We start from the raw sequence: 15,039 nt of genomic DNA, 5'->3' as shown, positions 1-15,039 counted from the left end.
TTTTTTTGTTCCAGTGCTGGGAATTGAATTGTGAGGTTCAGGAGTGCTAAGCAAGTGTTCTACCACTGATGTGCAGTCCTTGTTTGCTTTTTAAACCAAACTGGGAACACATACAACATTCATCATTTTACATCCAGCTTTTTCACTTGACATTTTCTCTTAAGCATTTCTCCATGCCATGGCCGTGAGTAGTTCTTCAAAAGCATGTTTTTGATAATTGTGGAGTCAAATGGTTGTAAATGTATAAGTTATCCAATTGTTTCCCTGTTGTAAAACATTCAGATGGGTTTTGGTTTCCTTTGTGTTCTGTTTTTGTTTTTGCTATTTAAATAATGCTGTGGTGAATATACTTATAAGTCTTTGATTTTTATTCTGATTTTACCCCTTCCTCACATACCTGAAGTGGTATTTTTGGGTATTCCTCCTCCTTGGTCTGATGTTTAGATGCTCTGAGTTCCAGTTACAAACCTACCTTCCTTGTGCCCTACAGATTTTGAACACAGATTTTCTTGCTAAGTTGTGTGTTCCCAAGAAAGTTTGACTATGACTGCTTTTGTTTTTAATGCTAAAATTTCATTACTGCAGATTCCTTTGTGACAGATTTTTTTTCAAAAGCCAGTCTTCACCTTCATTGCAAGAATCTGCTCCTGCATGTCACTTCTTTCTCATCTTTGCTGCTAAGGTTCCACGTGCTTGGTGATGGTTCCAGAATCTTGTACTTTGTGTCCATGATGGTACTGAATCTGCATCTACAAAGTCAGCAGAGATAAAGTGTTGAACTGACCTTGCTACACGCCTAATGGATAATTCATAATTAAGTTTATAGACTCAGAAGTGCATTTGGGCCACTTGGGAATCGGTTAGCAAAGCAGAATGACAAAGCTCTGCTTGGAAAAGTAACCACACAGATGATTGGGTGTTACCAAAAGTACAGTTGTGGGTGTCCTTGCTGCACAGTTCAGGTCTGGGTTCAGGACAGCACAGCGGCCAGACGTTTTCATTGCCAAGGACGGGCATCCCAGCTGGTGCTGATGTAAACCTCCTTGTGTGCCGCAGTGCTGCACGGAAGAGAGGATCTTTATCTGTGTTGGGTGGGGCCTGCTGGTCCAATTTGGAAACATGCAGCAGAGACTTTCTGGGCACCATACTCAGTGTTACTTGACTGTCAGAGTCTAGGGCTAGAGATGTGCAGAAATCAGTTTCCTGCCCTCCTCTGCCTCAAGGCTTCTCCCCACTGTTCCATAGACCTGGGGAGTTCATAGCTGAGACTTGGGAGGCCGCAACAGCTCTGAGTATGGTAAAGATGCTCCCATACACTTTTTCCATTTGCTTTAATGCAAAACCCAACATAAATTGATGGTGATGTCAGTGGGTGTAGCACCTCTTGGGTAGAAAGTATGACAAGGGCCCTGACAGATTTGACGGGGCTGGGACCACTCTCAGAACCTCTGAAGATAACTGGCTTCTGGCCTAACACTTCAAGGTTATAAGTCAGAATGTGGAAAAGCAGCCTACAAAGGGAGCTGTTTCTGTCAAAAGCACTTTTGCAGTGGTAAGCAAAGGAATTAGCCAATACGAATACCTGAAAATCCCCAGTAATTCATTTCTTCCATATGAAGAATCCAAACTGTATAGAAGTTTTTACAAATGGCAAAATTTTCCCTCCCCATGTAGTCCACCCTAGTTTAATCATCTGGGTTAATGACTACAAGTGGGTCCTTGTTCAGGTGAAAACCTCCATTATGAGCATAGTGTGATTGGACATGCACAAATTAAAAACTTTTACAGTATTTAGAGCTGCTGCGGCTGTTCCATTAGCCACGTACAGTAGGATGAATCAATAGTCTATTGCTGTCATTCAGGTTGGTGGCAGTCAGTTAGAACATGTGTAATATTCTCTACCTGGTTTGTAGCTGTAACTGTGATGTACAGGCAAAGGAAAAATTAAAAATACTTATGAAAACAGATAATGCAATGATACTAGGATATACACTTTTGTATTTTTATTCTTATATAAGGTTATTTGCTGGCTATTGTCAGCCTCTAGTTTAGTCTGTGTTATTTAAATTCTAATATATGAATTATTTGGATTGAATTCATGTTTGGGGCCACGTTGTTGTATGTATTGATGTACAGCCTTGAATGTGAATAATTATTGTAAACTATATTTTACAACTTTTTTCCTGGCTTTATTATATAAATTTTCTATTTGGTCATGGTTTAATCATAATTTAATGAAACAATTTTTCTTTTTTTTTTTTTCCAAATATCTGTGCTTTAGATGTAATTACCGGATGATGGATTTCCCTCGTATGCTCGGTAGTCTTGTAATAAAAGCATGTAGAGTGTACACTTTCTTCTGTCCTGGATCCTCTTTGGGTGGGGGCGGAGCTTGAGCCGGGGATGCCCATGATAACCCGAGGCTTTCTCCGGCCGGAAGCGGTAATCTCCGGCCTGCTTTTCGAGCCGGAACTTCCGCCTTGCACTTGAGCCCTGGGCGGGTACTTTATTGGGGCGTACCTATGGGCGGGGCAACGCGGGGGGACTGTATTAAAGATCGGACGCTTCCGGCGAAGGGACGCTGTGGCGGGGCTTGTTAGGATCATGGCGGAGAATCACTGCGAGCTGCTGCCGCCGGCTCCGAGCGGCCTCGGGGCGGGGCTGGGGGGCGGCCTGTGCCGCCGCTGCAGCGCTGGGATCGGCGCCCTAGCTCAGCGCCCCAGTGGCGTGTCCAAGTGGGTCCGGCTCAACGTCGGCGGCACCTACTTCCTCACCACCCGGCAGACGCTGTGCCGGGACCCGAAGTCTTTCCTGTACCGCTTGTGCCAGGCGGACCCCGACCTAGATTCGGACAAGGTGAGGGCCTCGCGGGTCAGCAGGGGTCTGGCCGCCTTAGTCGCCACTCGCGACACACACCTCTCCACAATGAGGGCGCCCAGCGGAGTGGGCACTCTGAGCCTAGCGTCCTGGGCCGGAGGGAGGATGGCAGGCACTCTTGTACCCACCTGCCTTGGCCCTCTGGTTTAACAGTGCCTCTCTTTCATGTTCTTCGGTCAAGAAGGACCCAAGCTTTGTTGTGGCCCTACTTTCTTCTCCGTAGATTCCTTTGCCCAGGGTGTGTGACCACCGCCGCCCAACTATTTGCTGACTTTGGAACCTGAGAACCCTTTGCATTCATTTGGTCTTTTCACTTTCCAGACGTTTAAATTAACGTAGGCCATGGGGGTTGACACAGTGGCTACCCTTTTTCCAGTGACTTGCAGAGTTTGTGCTTCATCCTTCTCATCCATAATAAGAACAGGCACCTCCTGTTTAAACATGTACAAATGTTTAAAGGTGTCAGTTTACTTCTAATAAATGAATTATTTGTGTTGAATTCATGTTCGGGGCCAGGTGTAGAAAAATCTTAGGGTTGTGAAAGAGAGACCAGTTAGAGAATCCTTTTCGATCTGCTTTTCAGACTTCATTTCCCCACTGCCTTTGAAAAGAGTAGGAATTTCCAGCTTAGTTTGTGGTTTGTTTATCCTTAATTTAATTAGACGCTAATACTATTAATACCTGTGGTAATAGGAAGTATTTTGATTATTATCACTACAAAAGTTGTGTGGTATACTGCATACCTGATAAATCAGTATTGTGCAGGACTGAAACTTAGGGAAAAAATAGTTCTCTCCCCTCCCCAAGGCAGTTTCCTAGCCTTATTTATTCTGAGTTTTCTGGTTCAGCCTGCATGATGGCACTTGATTTTGTGCCTTGCCAGCCTGAAAGTTGCTACTCAGGAGGTTTTCCAGAAAGATTGGAGACCATTGCACTTTAAACGGCCTGACAGAGCACCTTCTCAGTGAGGCCTGGCATTATGACCAGGAAATAAGAACTCTGAGTTACTGCAAAATAATCAAGAAGTTAGGGTTTGAGCTACTACTGTGGTAGTCCTTCACAGCCTTCCCCCCAGCTGTTCCCATTACTGAGCTGACCAAATCTCTTTACTCTTAAAAGAATTGACCTTCCAGAAAATGACAGAAGTCTGAAGGATAGAAATGGGCTTTTGTCAGCGCTGGTTTCTTTTTATAGTGTGGGTGTGTGTTTTACTATTGGTTTTTCAAACAGTGGGCATTTATAATCATTCTTGTCTTTCTACTCAGGCATCCCTGTCTTGTGTATTAACTCAGATTTTAAATCAGCCTTGGCCATTGTCTTCTGGTGTGTTTTGCTTACTTAGCACTGGAACAATGTATTTAGGACTGTTTGACTTCAGCATAGTTAAGGTCAAATGTCTTCATTTTACTGTCTTTTAAGATTATTTTATAAATTATCCTTTATTGTGCTGGTGTGATGGCACCTGCTGCCAATCAAGCCTGACAACTTGAGTCTCTAGGATCCACAAGGTGGAAGGAAAATCTGACTCAAGTTAAAGTCTGAGCTGGATAGTGATGGTGAGTGCCTTTAATTCAAGCACTTTGGAAGGGAGAGGCATGAAGAGATATGAATTTGAGGCCAGCCTGGTCTACAGAGTTTCAAGACAGCCAAGTGTACACAGAGAAACATTGACTCAGAAAGCAAACAAACAAACAAACAGCTGGAGAGATAGCTCAGTGGTTGAAAGCCCTGGTTGCCCTTCCAGAGGCCCCAGGTTCAATATTCAACACCCACATGCAGCTCACAACTCTCTTAACTCCAGGTTCAAGTGATCTAGCACCCACATATTCATATGCAAGCAAAACACTAATGCTCATAAAATAAAGGTCATTAAAAATTCATATACAAAAAAGCCTGCTGTGGTGGTGCACATCTTTAATCCCAGCACTCAGGAGGCAGAGACAGATGGGTCTCTGTGAGTTCCAGGCAAGCCTGGTCTACAGAGTGAGTTCCTACACACTGAGAAACCCTATCTCAAACAAACAACAACAAAAAAAAACCCCACAAAATTAAAAATAAAAAGAAAGTTGTACACTGATTTCTCGGTGCTCATTATGGTACACGTGCTCACACATAAATTGTGTGTGTGTGTGTGTGTGTGTGTGTGTGTGTGTGTGTGTGTGCGTATTTGTGTTTTTCCGTTATTGCAATGGAAGGTTATCAGAAGATATGTTAGTTGTTCTTTAAAGTTTATTATTTAGGAACTAGAGAGTTGGCCCGGTGGTTAAGAATACCTTGTTGCTCTTACAGAAGCGCCGGGTTGGATTCCCAGAACTTCTCTTAGTGGCTTATAACTATCTGTAACTCCAGTTCTAGGGGGTCTGTCTTAGTGGCTCACACCTATCTGTAACTCCAGTTCTAGGGGGTCTGACACTCTTCCTTTGACCCCTTTGCACCAGACATGCTCATGTTACACATAAGTATGGGCATCCAAAACACTCATACACAGAACATAAAATAAGTCTAAATTTTATTTAACATTTGATTTGAGTTATAAAACCACAATTCAGAACATAAAAATAATATAAGCCCAGGCATGATGGAAAGCACCTATAACCCCAGCATTTGGGGAGGTAGAAATGGAAGAATTGGGAGTCTGAGGCAAGCCTAGGCTACGTGGACCCTGTCTTCAGAAAAATATAATAGATATAGTCTTGGTCCCATGGTTGGTAGTGTTTGTTCTAGTCACAGGTTGCTAGAAAGAGTAGTTCTAATTCATATTAGCTGTGTTACTAGAGTGTTCAAATATGAAAATCTATAAATGTTCTGTGTTTGCAGTGCCCCCATGCCCCCAACCAGGTTCTGATGAAAGAGTGTCCCAAGTGATTCTATCTTAATAATTAAATCCTAAGGAGGTTAGAATGGAAGAGGTGTTAACAGTTGGAAGCCATTAATTACATGATGGAAGATAAACAGGATGGTGATTCACGTGGAAGGCTCTCCAAGCTCTGACCTCATAGTTAAGATCAAGGAAAGGATGCCTGGTGAGTACTCCTAAGAGTTGAACTTCAACAGGGACCTGGTGGAAGACTGCCTGGCATTTGATTGGTGTTTATTAAGTGTTTACCTTGCAGAATGTGATGCCAAGATGGGCCCTGGGTAAGATGTAAGGGAAGAAGTTCCCAAAGGAACTTTGTGAGTTTCACAACAATGGGAGAGCACCAGAGACAGACTGCTGTCTGGGCTAGGCCAAGAGTTACTATGGGGAAATAAGTGTCTGGAAGACACTTTCCAAAGATGTGGAAAGATAGATTGCTAGGACATAAAGAATGCAAACACATTCAGGGCTTATTGACTCCTCTCAGCTTATATCCAGTCCTCTGGGCTGTACCTGTTGCCCATGTCCTCATAGCCCGGGGTGGGGACTTATACACACCATGCCTTGTATCCCTAGACCTTTGACTTCTTATTTCAGGGGCCAACCTTGTGCCCATTACTCTGTTCTTTTTCTAGACAGCCTGAGTGAATTCTCACTTCCTCTTGGGACACCCTCCAGTGGGACTATGGCTGTGTTGTGCATTTGAGCATCTGCTGTTGTGTGTCATTTTCTCTCCAGTGTTATCCTTGGGGACAGGCCAGGTGTGACACTTCTAATCTGTTCATGGGACGTGCTTTGCAAAGGCTTGATATCTGATCCATTTTGGTTATATTTCAGCATCCCATGGTGTGTTGAAAACAGTTACTGTTTGTAGCTCAACTGGCCTGTGATTTAGTGTGACAGTGCTTCAGGGGGAAAGGGAACAGCAAATACTGTGTGTTTGGAAGCTAGCCTGAACTGCATAGTGTTCTGTCTCTGACTGAGGGACATCTAGAGAAAATGCCACCTGCATATGAACTTCTGCCCTTGGAATAGGACCACTGCCCCAGCCTTGAGCTTGTAGACACAGTTCCAGCAGGTGGGTCTTTGGAAAGTGTTTACTACAGCCAGGTCTCTACTTCCTTCTTTGTCTCCACGTCGGGTGCATTTGATGCTGGTGAGCTTTAGGGTTAGGAGGATAGGAAAGGAATAGTGCAGACTGAGGGATGGGATGGAGGTGGGGATTGCTTGGAGTAGGAATGCCAGGTGTTGTAACTAAATCAGAGAAACTAGCCAGCAGAAGCCCCTGGAGCATCCTGGCACTGGGCAGAGTTCTGTCGGCCACAGGCTGTGAGTGGGCATCTAAGGATGTGGCTGTGAGTATTCTTGGCCCTGATGGTGCATCCTGGGGTTGTGCCCTCGCCCCCTTTGCAGTTGGTGCCTGTTCTCACTATGTATGGTCGCCTCTGTCAGTGTTCCTCATTCAGAAGTTCTGAGCAGGCCAAGAGGACTGTCATCTCATGAAGAGTTGGATCTTTCTGAGGATCTCAGGGTATTCTCTGAGGTGGCAAGGAGGTGGCTGGCAGATGCAAACCCATTTTTCTTTCTGTCCACTACTTGTGTAGGTCAGTTGTGCTTGCCCAGCATGGCAGTGCCTGGCTTTGATTTTGCACAGAAACTCTGGCTACCGCAAGCTTTCCCACATCAAGTGTTCTTAGAGCCTGGAGCTAATCATTCCCCTATGAGTTGGGGTATGGATGCTTTGGCTTTGAAAGTTCAGGACTGAAGACAACAATAAGACCAAGATAATGTACCAACCAGCCCTTCTCAGAGAGTGTGCTCCTGTTCCCAGGAGCAGGGGCTTGGGGGTGGGAGGCATCAATGCAGGCTTCACAGTGGCTCCTTTTCAGAGCTGTCTACACTTTGCTTTATCGGTGATCGCTCTGCATACCCTGGGCTACTAGCCAATGGGAGAGTCTGTGTGGCTAACTCTAGCTTACTGTCCCTGTTTAGGCACAAGCTGGCTCTCATTAGGCCTTGCTTAGGGGTAGCTTGCTGTGGGAAGGAGCAGAGCTGCCTGGTCTGGCACTGTGTTTTCTTGTAAGATGCTTGATGCCTTAGGCTTAGGAAATACAGCTATGGAGCTTTGGTGCAGTACTCAGTGCCCACAGAGATAGCATTGAGGTGGTTCACAAATATCTCAGAGTAGATGTGTCCTGAGCATGGCTGCTGCTCTTGTTCTGGTGGGTTCTTGCTTTTGTTCTGGTGGGTTCTTGCTTAGCAGTTGACCTTCACACTTTTTGGCCTAGTTTTGCAAATGAGTCCTAGGTGGTCAGCTCCTCGGTATGGGCTGACGTTGATTATTCAAGCAGATAAGGTAAGGTGCTTAATGAAAGGAAAGAAGAAAAGAAGAAACTGGAGGCCTGCTCCTTGAGGCTAGCAAGAAGGTAAGAAAGAGTTCAATGCTCAGTTTACCCATATGGGTGTGTGTGAGGAGGGTAGAAGCCACCTTGAAGTTGATAGGATAGTAGCCTTGGGATAGCTGAGGGAACTTCACAGGTGAGCTGTGGACCTCTGGTTGGGCTGTCCTGGCCAGAATGCCCTGGACTGCTGACCTACTAGCCAGAATGGAGAGGCTAGTGCTCAGGGTTTGAAGACTGGAGCCATGAAAGGCTTCCCCTTGGGCACACCTGGTCTGGATCCTTGTCAATGGTCATATTTCCTGTTTCTCTTTTCTACTGTCTGGCTGATGATGGCAGTAGCCTGTTAAGTACACATTCTCACTGGCAGAAAGGAGGCAGTGTGTGGGGAGATTTGTGTGTAGGTCTTCTGCACCTGGTGTACCTAGGGAGGAAACCACCCAAGGGTCCTGGAAAGCGGAGAACCCTTCTGTGGCGATGCAGATGTTCATGGCAATTTATGTTGTGGCTCTGGTGCAGTTGGGAAGTCTCTCCCCATGAAGGCTCCTGTCTAGTAAATCCTTAGGACACTGCAGCAGATCTCAGCTCAAGGAACCTGCCCTGGGTGACTTCTTAAGCATCCTGGTTCCATGAAGCCTCAGAAGCCTCATTAGTGGGCTCCAGTTGACAGACCTCAGTCTGCATTCGTAGACCTCCCATCTGCACGCTTTACCAGTGTCCTCTGTTCTAGTTCCCAACTAGAGACAGGAGTAATTAATGTGCCATCTGGGGCAGGGACACATTCTTCAAGTCATAACTCTTGAAATCTGACAGATCTCTCAGGCCACACCTAGGGTCACGATGAACCAGAGCCCTAACACACCCCTTACCCCAAATCTCACTCAGAGGTCTTCCTTCTGTATTGTGTCCCCCCCATCACCACCCCCCACCCTGCCCCATTCCAGGGTAGTTTTGGTGGTCAGGTAAGCTCAGGGCAGCATGAGTTCCACAAGAGTGAAATGAGAACTCAGCTCTCCTTACCACAGTGCACTTGGAAAAACTGAGAGGAGTGGGGGTGGGGGTAGGGGTGGGCGCTGGTGTGCAGTAGCAACCTGGAAGCAGGAGTCCGCACTTCCGGCCTCACTACAAATCTGAACCCCAGGGTCTCCGAACATCAGCTTCCCGATTGCAATTGGTGATATCTAAGACTTCTTCTGTACCAAAGATATGACAAATATTTATAAAGCAAATCGAGAAAGTATAAATAAAGGTTTGTATGTGGATATGTCACTGGAAAGGGGTAATTTTGGAGTAAAATCTAAGCATTCATAAGTAGGTTGATTATGCGTGTTGGCACATACAACATTCAATGCATTTGACTTAGTGGGACAGTTGATGGAGTATATTCTTTTCTAGTGGCTGCACCTTGTCCCTTCTGTTGGGATGGGTGCAGGTGCACTGGAGTCTTGAGAGTGAGTCCAGGAACCCCTGCAGACCTGTGACACTCTCCACCTGCATCTTCAACTTAGAGGCTTGCCTGAGGCATAGTGACTTCAACCTTTGTCTGCATGCAATTCCAGAATCAAGAGGCTGTGTTAGGATCATGCCCTAAAGGACTACAGCTGGGACTGTGTTCTGATTGGATGACTAATGACCATCCCCTTACTAAGCCTTTCTCCACCAGAGACACAGGCTTGAGACAGGTTTGTTTCTGGAGGTTGTCTCTTAACTCCTTTAAAAATTGATTTGTGGAGTTAGGCCTCCTGGGAGCATGTTTGATGTGGGCCTAACCTGACCTTTGCCCATTTGCTCCTTTGGGGAAGATGCTCATAGACAGCTACTCTGGCAGGGCCAGGGGAACCACCTCTGAGGCCTGAAAACTGCCCTGCCTGGCTCAGTGGCCAGTAGCTTAGGCTTGGGGTTCAGCCTCCACATTATGCCCACTCAGTGCCAACTTGGGCATCAGCAGCCTGATGTGGACTGGTGTTGTGTATGCGTGGGGGGAGTTGGCTCTCATGTAATGTTGAGAGCTAAGTCCTTGATCTCTTTTTTATGCCATATTTCCAGCCAGTGCTGCTATAAGTAGGTCAGACACAGATCCTCTGAGAAGTAGGGAAGGAGGGGTTGGTAGAGGCAAATGATTGTGGAGAAAACAGTCTTAGTTCTGATGCGTTTATGGGAAAACAAAACCTTCCCATCATTCTAATACAGACAGGCTTTTCCCTAAATCATGTTAGGACTGAAGAGAAGAGGAGAAAACAAAGACCACAGTGACATATCTTGGCTGCTTCCTAGCTACTCTGAATCTGCTGGGTTTCAGAAGTGGTTTCCTTCCAAGTCTTGTGTGCTCTTAGCACAGCTGATGATGGGGTCCCTGCCTCATTTGGCCCGGATTACTGTAATCAACATCTAGATAGTGTCTTGGGGTCTGACATGGAGGAGCACACTTTTAATTCCAGCACTCAGACAGAGACAGGTAGATCTCAGTGAATTCAAGGTCAGGTAAGGCTATTTAATGGGAAGATACCGCCTCAAAAATAAACAGTAAAGACAGACAGGTGGTCATCTTACTGATTTTATGTGAGTGAACTGAAGTCTTGTATTTGGATTTGTGTTTCCTGGTTTTCTTTTCTATGTTAGGCTGGGCCCTAAGCTGTATTACCCACACTGGGACTGCAGTGCTGGAGGCTGGCTTGTCAGTCTCCCAGCACAGCCTTGCAAACATGAATCAGCCTGGGATGCTCCACAGTGGGCCCTAAGCTGCACTGCCATGCACATCATGGTGCAAATCTGTGCCATATGGGCTTTGGCCTTGGATTTTGGCCCTCAACTCCATGTTGAGATCTCCCACACATAGCTCCTAGAGAATTTGGTGTGAGTTGTGCTCATACTCCACTACCTCTCTCTCTCCAGACTCTGGCCTCCATAGTCGATGGCTGTCTAGGCAGCTGACCTGCTTTAAGGAAGTAGCCACCGGAAGAAACTGGCCAGAGAGCTGTGAGATGAGGTGTGGAGGAAATGACCTTCCAATTTCCCTTGATTCCTCTGAGTGTCTTAAGTGGTGAGCCTAGACTTTGGAGTTTTAGAGAGATTATGAGTGTTTTAAAGAGATAAGACTTTTATAAAGTTTGAATATTTAAAGACTAGGACTTTAAAAGTTTGCAATATGTTTTATATTGTGATTTTGGTATTAATGACATCTTGGGGACAACAAGAAAGGAAAGGTTATGGTTTAACAGTGATGTGTTTGTGTGTCAAGTTGACAACTGGTCAATTGTGTTGATTAATCTTATCTTATTTTTTAATTTAATTTTGTCTTTTTCAGTACAGGGTTTCTCTGTAGCTCTGACTGTTCCTGGAACTCTGTAGACCAGGTTGGCCTCGAACTCCGAGTTCTGCCTGCCTCTGCCTCCCAAGTGCTGAGATTAACGGCATGTGCCTGGCTAAAATGACTTATGTATTTTATTATTTTATGAATGTTTTGTCTATAGTATGTATATCCCGTGTATGTATGCTTGGTGCCCAGAGAGGCCAAAGGGCATTAGATCCCCTGGGATTGGAGTTATGTGTGGTTGTGAGCCACCATGCGTGCTGGGAACCAAACACGGGTCCTCCACAAGAGCAGCAAGTGTTCTTAACCTCTGAGCCACCTCTCCAGCCCCACTGGTTAATTTTATGTCAGCTTGTAACAATCTAGAGAGTCATTCGGGAAGAAGGAACCTCACTTGAGAAAAATACTCCCACCAGATTGGCCTGTAGGCCAGCCTGTGGTCGTGTTTTTTGTTTTTGTTTTTGTTTTCCCCCTTAACCGATGAATGATGTGGGAGAGCCCAGCTCACTGAGTGGTGCCGCCCCAGGGCTGGTGGTTCAAGGTGCTCTAAAAGGAGGTTAGCAAGCCATGGAGAGCAAGCAGCTAAGCAGCACCCCTCACCGTCTCTGCATCAGCTCTCGCTTCCAGGACTCTGTCCAGCTTGAGGCCTTCTGACTCCCTTCAGTGATGGAATTGTGGTGTGAGGCTGTAAGACGAATAAAACCTTTCTCCTCAGGTTGCTTTTGATTATGGAAATTAACATCTCTGTATGTAGCACCGCGTAGGCCATACTGCCTTGCCTGGTGCCACAGCTTTACTTTCCAGCCGGTGACAATCGCTGTCTCTGAGACTCTCTGCCTACTACCTCCCTGTTTGCATTTCCTGCCATTCTCAGCACATGCTCTCTTCCCTGGGTGACCAGAAGGCTTGGTGCGGGGCCTTCACAAATCATAAAGGACTATGGATATGTTCAGGTTCCTGCTGTTCATCCTGCTCTCCAGCCCGGCTCAGCAAAATTTTTGAATTACTTTGGTCTTGATTTTCTGGAAGTCTAAGTACTCTTTTACTGGATGCAAATGGAGATCCCCACAAAGAACATGGCTTGCCCTTCTTTTGTGGCTGGGTTTAAGGCAAACAGGACACTGGGCTCCAAGCACAGGATACTGGCTAAAAGAGTCTAAGGCTGTAAGAAGTTTCCTTGGGCTGCTGTTGCCACTTCTGGAACTTGTAGTTAAGTCTTTAGTTGATGGTGGTGAGCCCTCAGCTCTAAGACTGAAACGCTGGACAGAGTACAGCCCTCTGCCATTAGACAGTCACACTGTGGCCAGGATCTCACGTCAAGTACTCTGAGAGGTGTCATCCTAACTGATCATTTGCCTGAATGAGTCCCCTGGTCAGATGTGTCCTTTTCTAGGCCAGAGGGGCCTTGGGTTAGAGGAGAGATCTTTGAAAGCATGTTCAGTGAGAGCCAGCCACACTTAGCACATGAGGTGGCCAGACTCTGCAAGTGAAGATGGCTGGGCCAAGGCTCAGTACCACTTGATGGTTTTCAGGCCGAGTGTGAATGCCAGCAAATCCAATGCTAATGGCTCCTCTGATCTGTCATAATGGCCCATGCCTCATCCTTTAGTGCTTGGGAGGCCTGGGTCACTTTCATATAGTCTCGTGCCGCTTATTATTCTGGGAGCTTCCAGGAGGCCCCTGAACAAGGCCACTCAATAGACAGCTTTCTCCTGCTCTCTTTCCTTCCTCCCCTTGGCACCTTCCCCTTAGTGTTCATGAGGACTTTAGGCTTGTTGTTGTTCCCAGGGGAGACTGGACTCTGAAGCCATGGCCAGCTTGACAAGAGAGGCCCCAAGAGTATCCTGGTTCAGGATGAGCCCCACCCCATGACCTTTTTTTTAATCTACTAGTGGTCTGTCAAGGGGCATTGCCCTATGAATATTCTTGAGCATGGTGATGTGAAAATGTCACACTACAGAGTGGAGATCTCTTGAGGTAGGACCATTCTTTTTTCTGCATTGTGGGAGTAACTGCCACAGCCCTTCTGAATCCTGGTCTCCTTCATTTGGCTTTGCTTGGGTGACAGGTCCAGAAGACTGAGAGTCTGGTAGGCCTCCCAACCCCAGCTGATGGCTGTAAGAATAAAGGACAGGTGGCAGAATGGAGAGCCTTGTGGCAGTGTGAGCTGTTGTCCTTAGATGAGGGGATGAGGATAAAGTTGGGAGGGCTAGGGAGTAAAGACAATCACATTAGGTAGAACAGGGACCCAGGAAGAGAAAAGAACTTAGGGCAAGCCACTGGCTTCCATCATCCGTGCCTCCCAGGCCTCAGGGATTTGATGTCAGCCACAGCTCAGGTTTCTCCCTTTGATCTGAGAAAACCAAGTTTCTATTATTTTGTGCCTGTGGATGTTGGGAAGAACCCTTGAAAACACCAGTTGTTCTTGCCCCAAATACAGAAATGGATGTCTGTGAAGACAGCCTTTGAAGGCTTACTGCTTTGTGGCTGAGACCTCTGTGAGCTCTGCTTCCATGAGCAGCTATATCCGAGGAGTTGAGGAACCCCACACATGTGCCCCATACTGTCCTCTGAGGAACCCCGCACATGTGCCCCATACTGTCCTCTCTGCCTAAGACTGGCTGGCTGCTCCCACAGGGCAGTGAGTACAGCTTTTTCCCATGGTCTGCACCTACAGGAGCCCCTGACAGTGTTCTGGTCAGGGAAGCCACTATGTTGTATTGATGTATGGAGTTGTTTTCTTTTCCTGGTACTTGACATGGCCTTGCTGATGGGAAACTGGATGGTGGTCGTGCCTTAGAGACCTTGGACTCAGGACCACTGCATCCTTTGGGCTCCTGTCCCTGCCTATCTGAGAAGCAGCTATGAGGTTGCATTGGTGGTAGAAGCCTCACCCTTTATCAACTTGTGGGGGTCCACACTACATCCCTGTTGGACTTAGCAGTCACCACATAAATGCAGCCACTCTATGGCAGGTCTGGAATAGGGTGTGACAGAAACTCACTGGCCCATACCCTGGGCGTGGGTGTGTCCTGGTAGCTTCTGTGCATCACCCTCTTTGTTGTCCCCATCGCTACGCCTCCTCTGACCCTAGCCAGGACTGTGGCTTTCATACTGGACGTGTTCCCAGCAGGTCTGCATGGTAGGAAAGATGACCTGGGGCTGAATGTACCCCATACTGCACACAGGTCCTCCATGGAGGTAGCTATGGTGAACAAGTGAGAATATTAGTCCCCAAGTGGGGCTCCTGCTCTGTCAGACTCAGCAGGAGGGTGCATATGTTGTCCTACAATGGCTAAGATTCACAAACTGCTGACCACAGAGTAAGGATTTTTTAGAGATTTCTGAGTAGTCACTGGGAAAGCCTGGGAACTGTGGTTCAGCAAGAAATGAAGGTACCCTGTGTGGTCACTTAACCATGCCCCTGCCCCAGGCTTCAGTCGTGGCTCTGGGAGGCTCCTGAGAGTAGGCTTTGGGGTTCAGTCGTGCTCTGGGAGGCTCCTGAGAGTAGGCTTTGGGGTTCAGCGCTAGAGATGCTTTCTCCAGTGGACTGCTGCTTGGACTCCCATTTCTTTCTTTCTTTTTTTTTTTTTTTA

The 15,039-nt window shown here is 46.6% G+C and overlaps 1 protein-coding gene across 1 annotated transcript in view; it reads left to right on the top strand.

Moving 5' to 3' along the window:
• Positions 1-2,526: 2,526 nt before the first annotated feature.
• The window catches only part of Kctd5 (potassium channel tetramerization domain containing 5), a 25,477-nt gene continuing 12,964 nt past the window's right edge, over positions 2,527-15,039 (top strand). Inside the window, exon 1 of the mRNA XM_031353222.1 lies at positions 2,527-2,856. Within this exon, the coding sequence (XP_031209082.1) occupies positions 2,605-2,856 (252 nt within the window). The 5' untranslated portion in view covers positions 2,527-2,604. The remainder of the gene's footprint in view (positions 2,857-15,039) is intronic.

Source organism: Mastomys coucha, unplaced genomic scaffold (genome assembly GCF_008632895.1).
Source record: "Mastomys coucha isolate ucsf_1 unplaced genomic scaffold, UCSF_Mcou_1 pScaffold5, whole genome shotgun sequence".
Lineage (NCBI taxonomy): Eukaryota > Metazoa > Chordata > Mammalia > Rodentia > Muridae > Mastomys > Mastomys coucha.
Note: the sequence above shows the minus strand (reverse complement) of the source record. Positions and strands in the feature narration are given on the sequence as shown.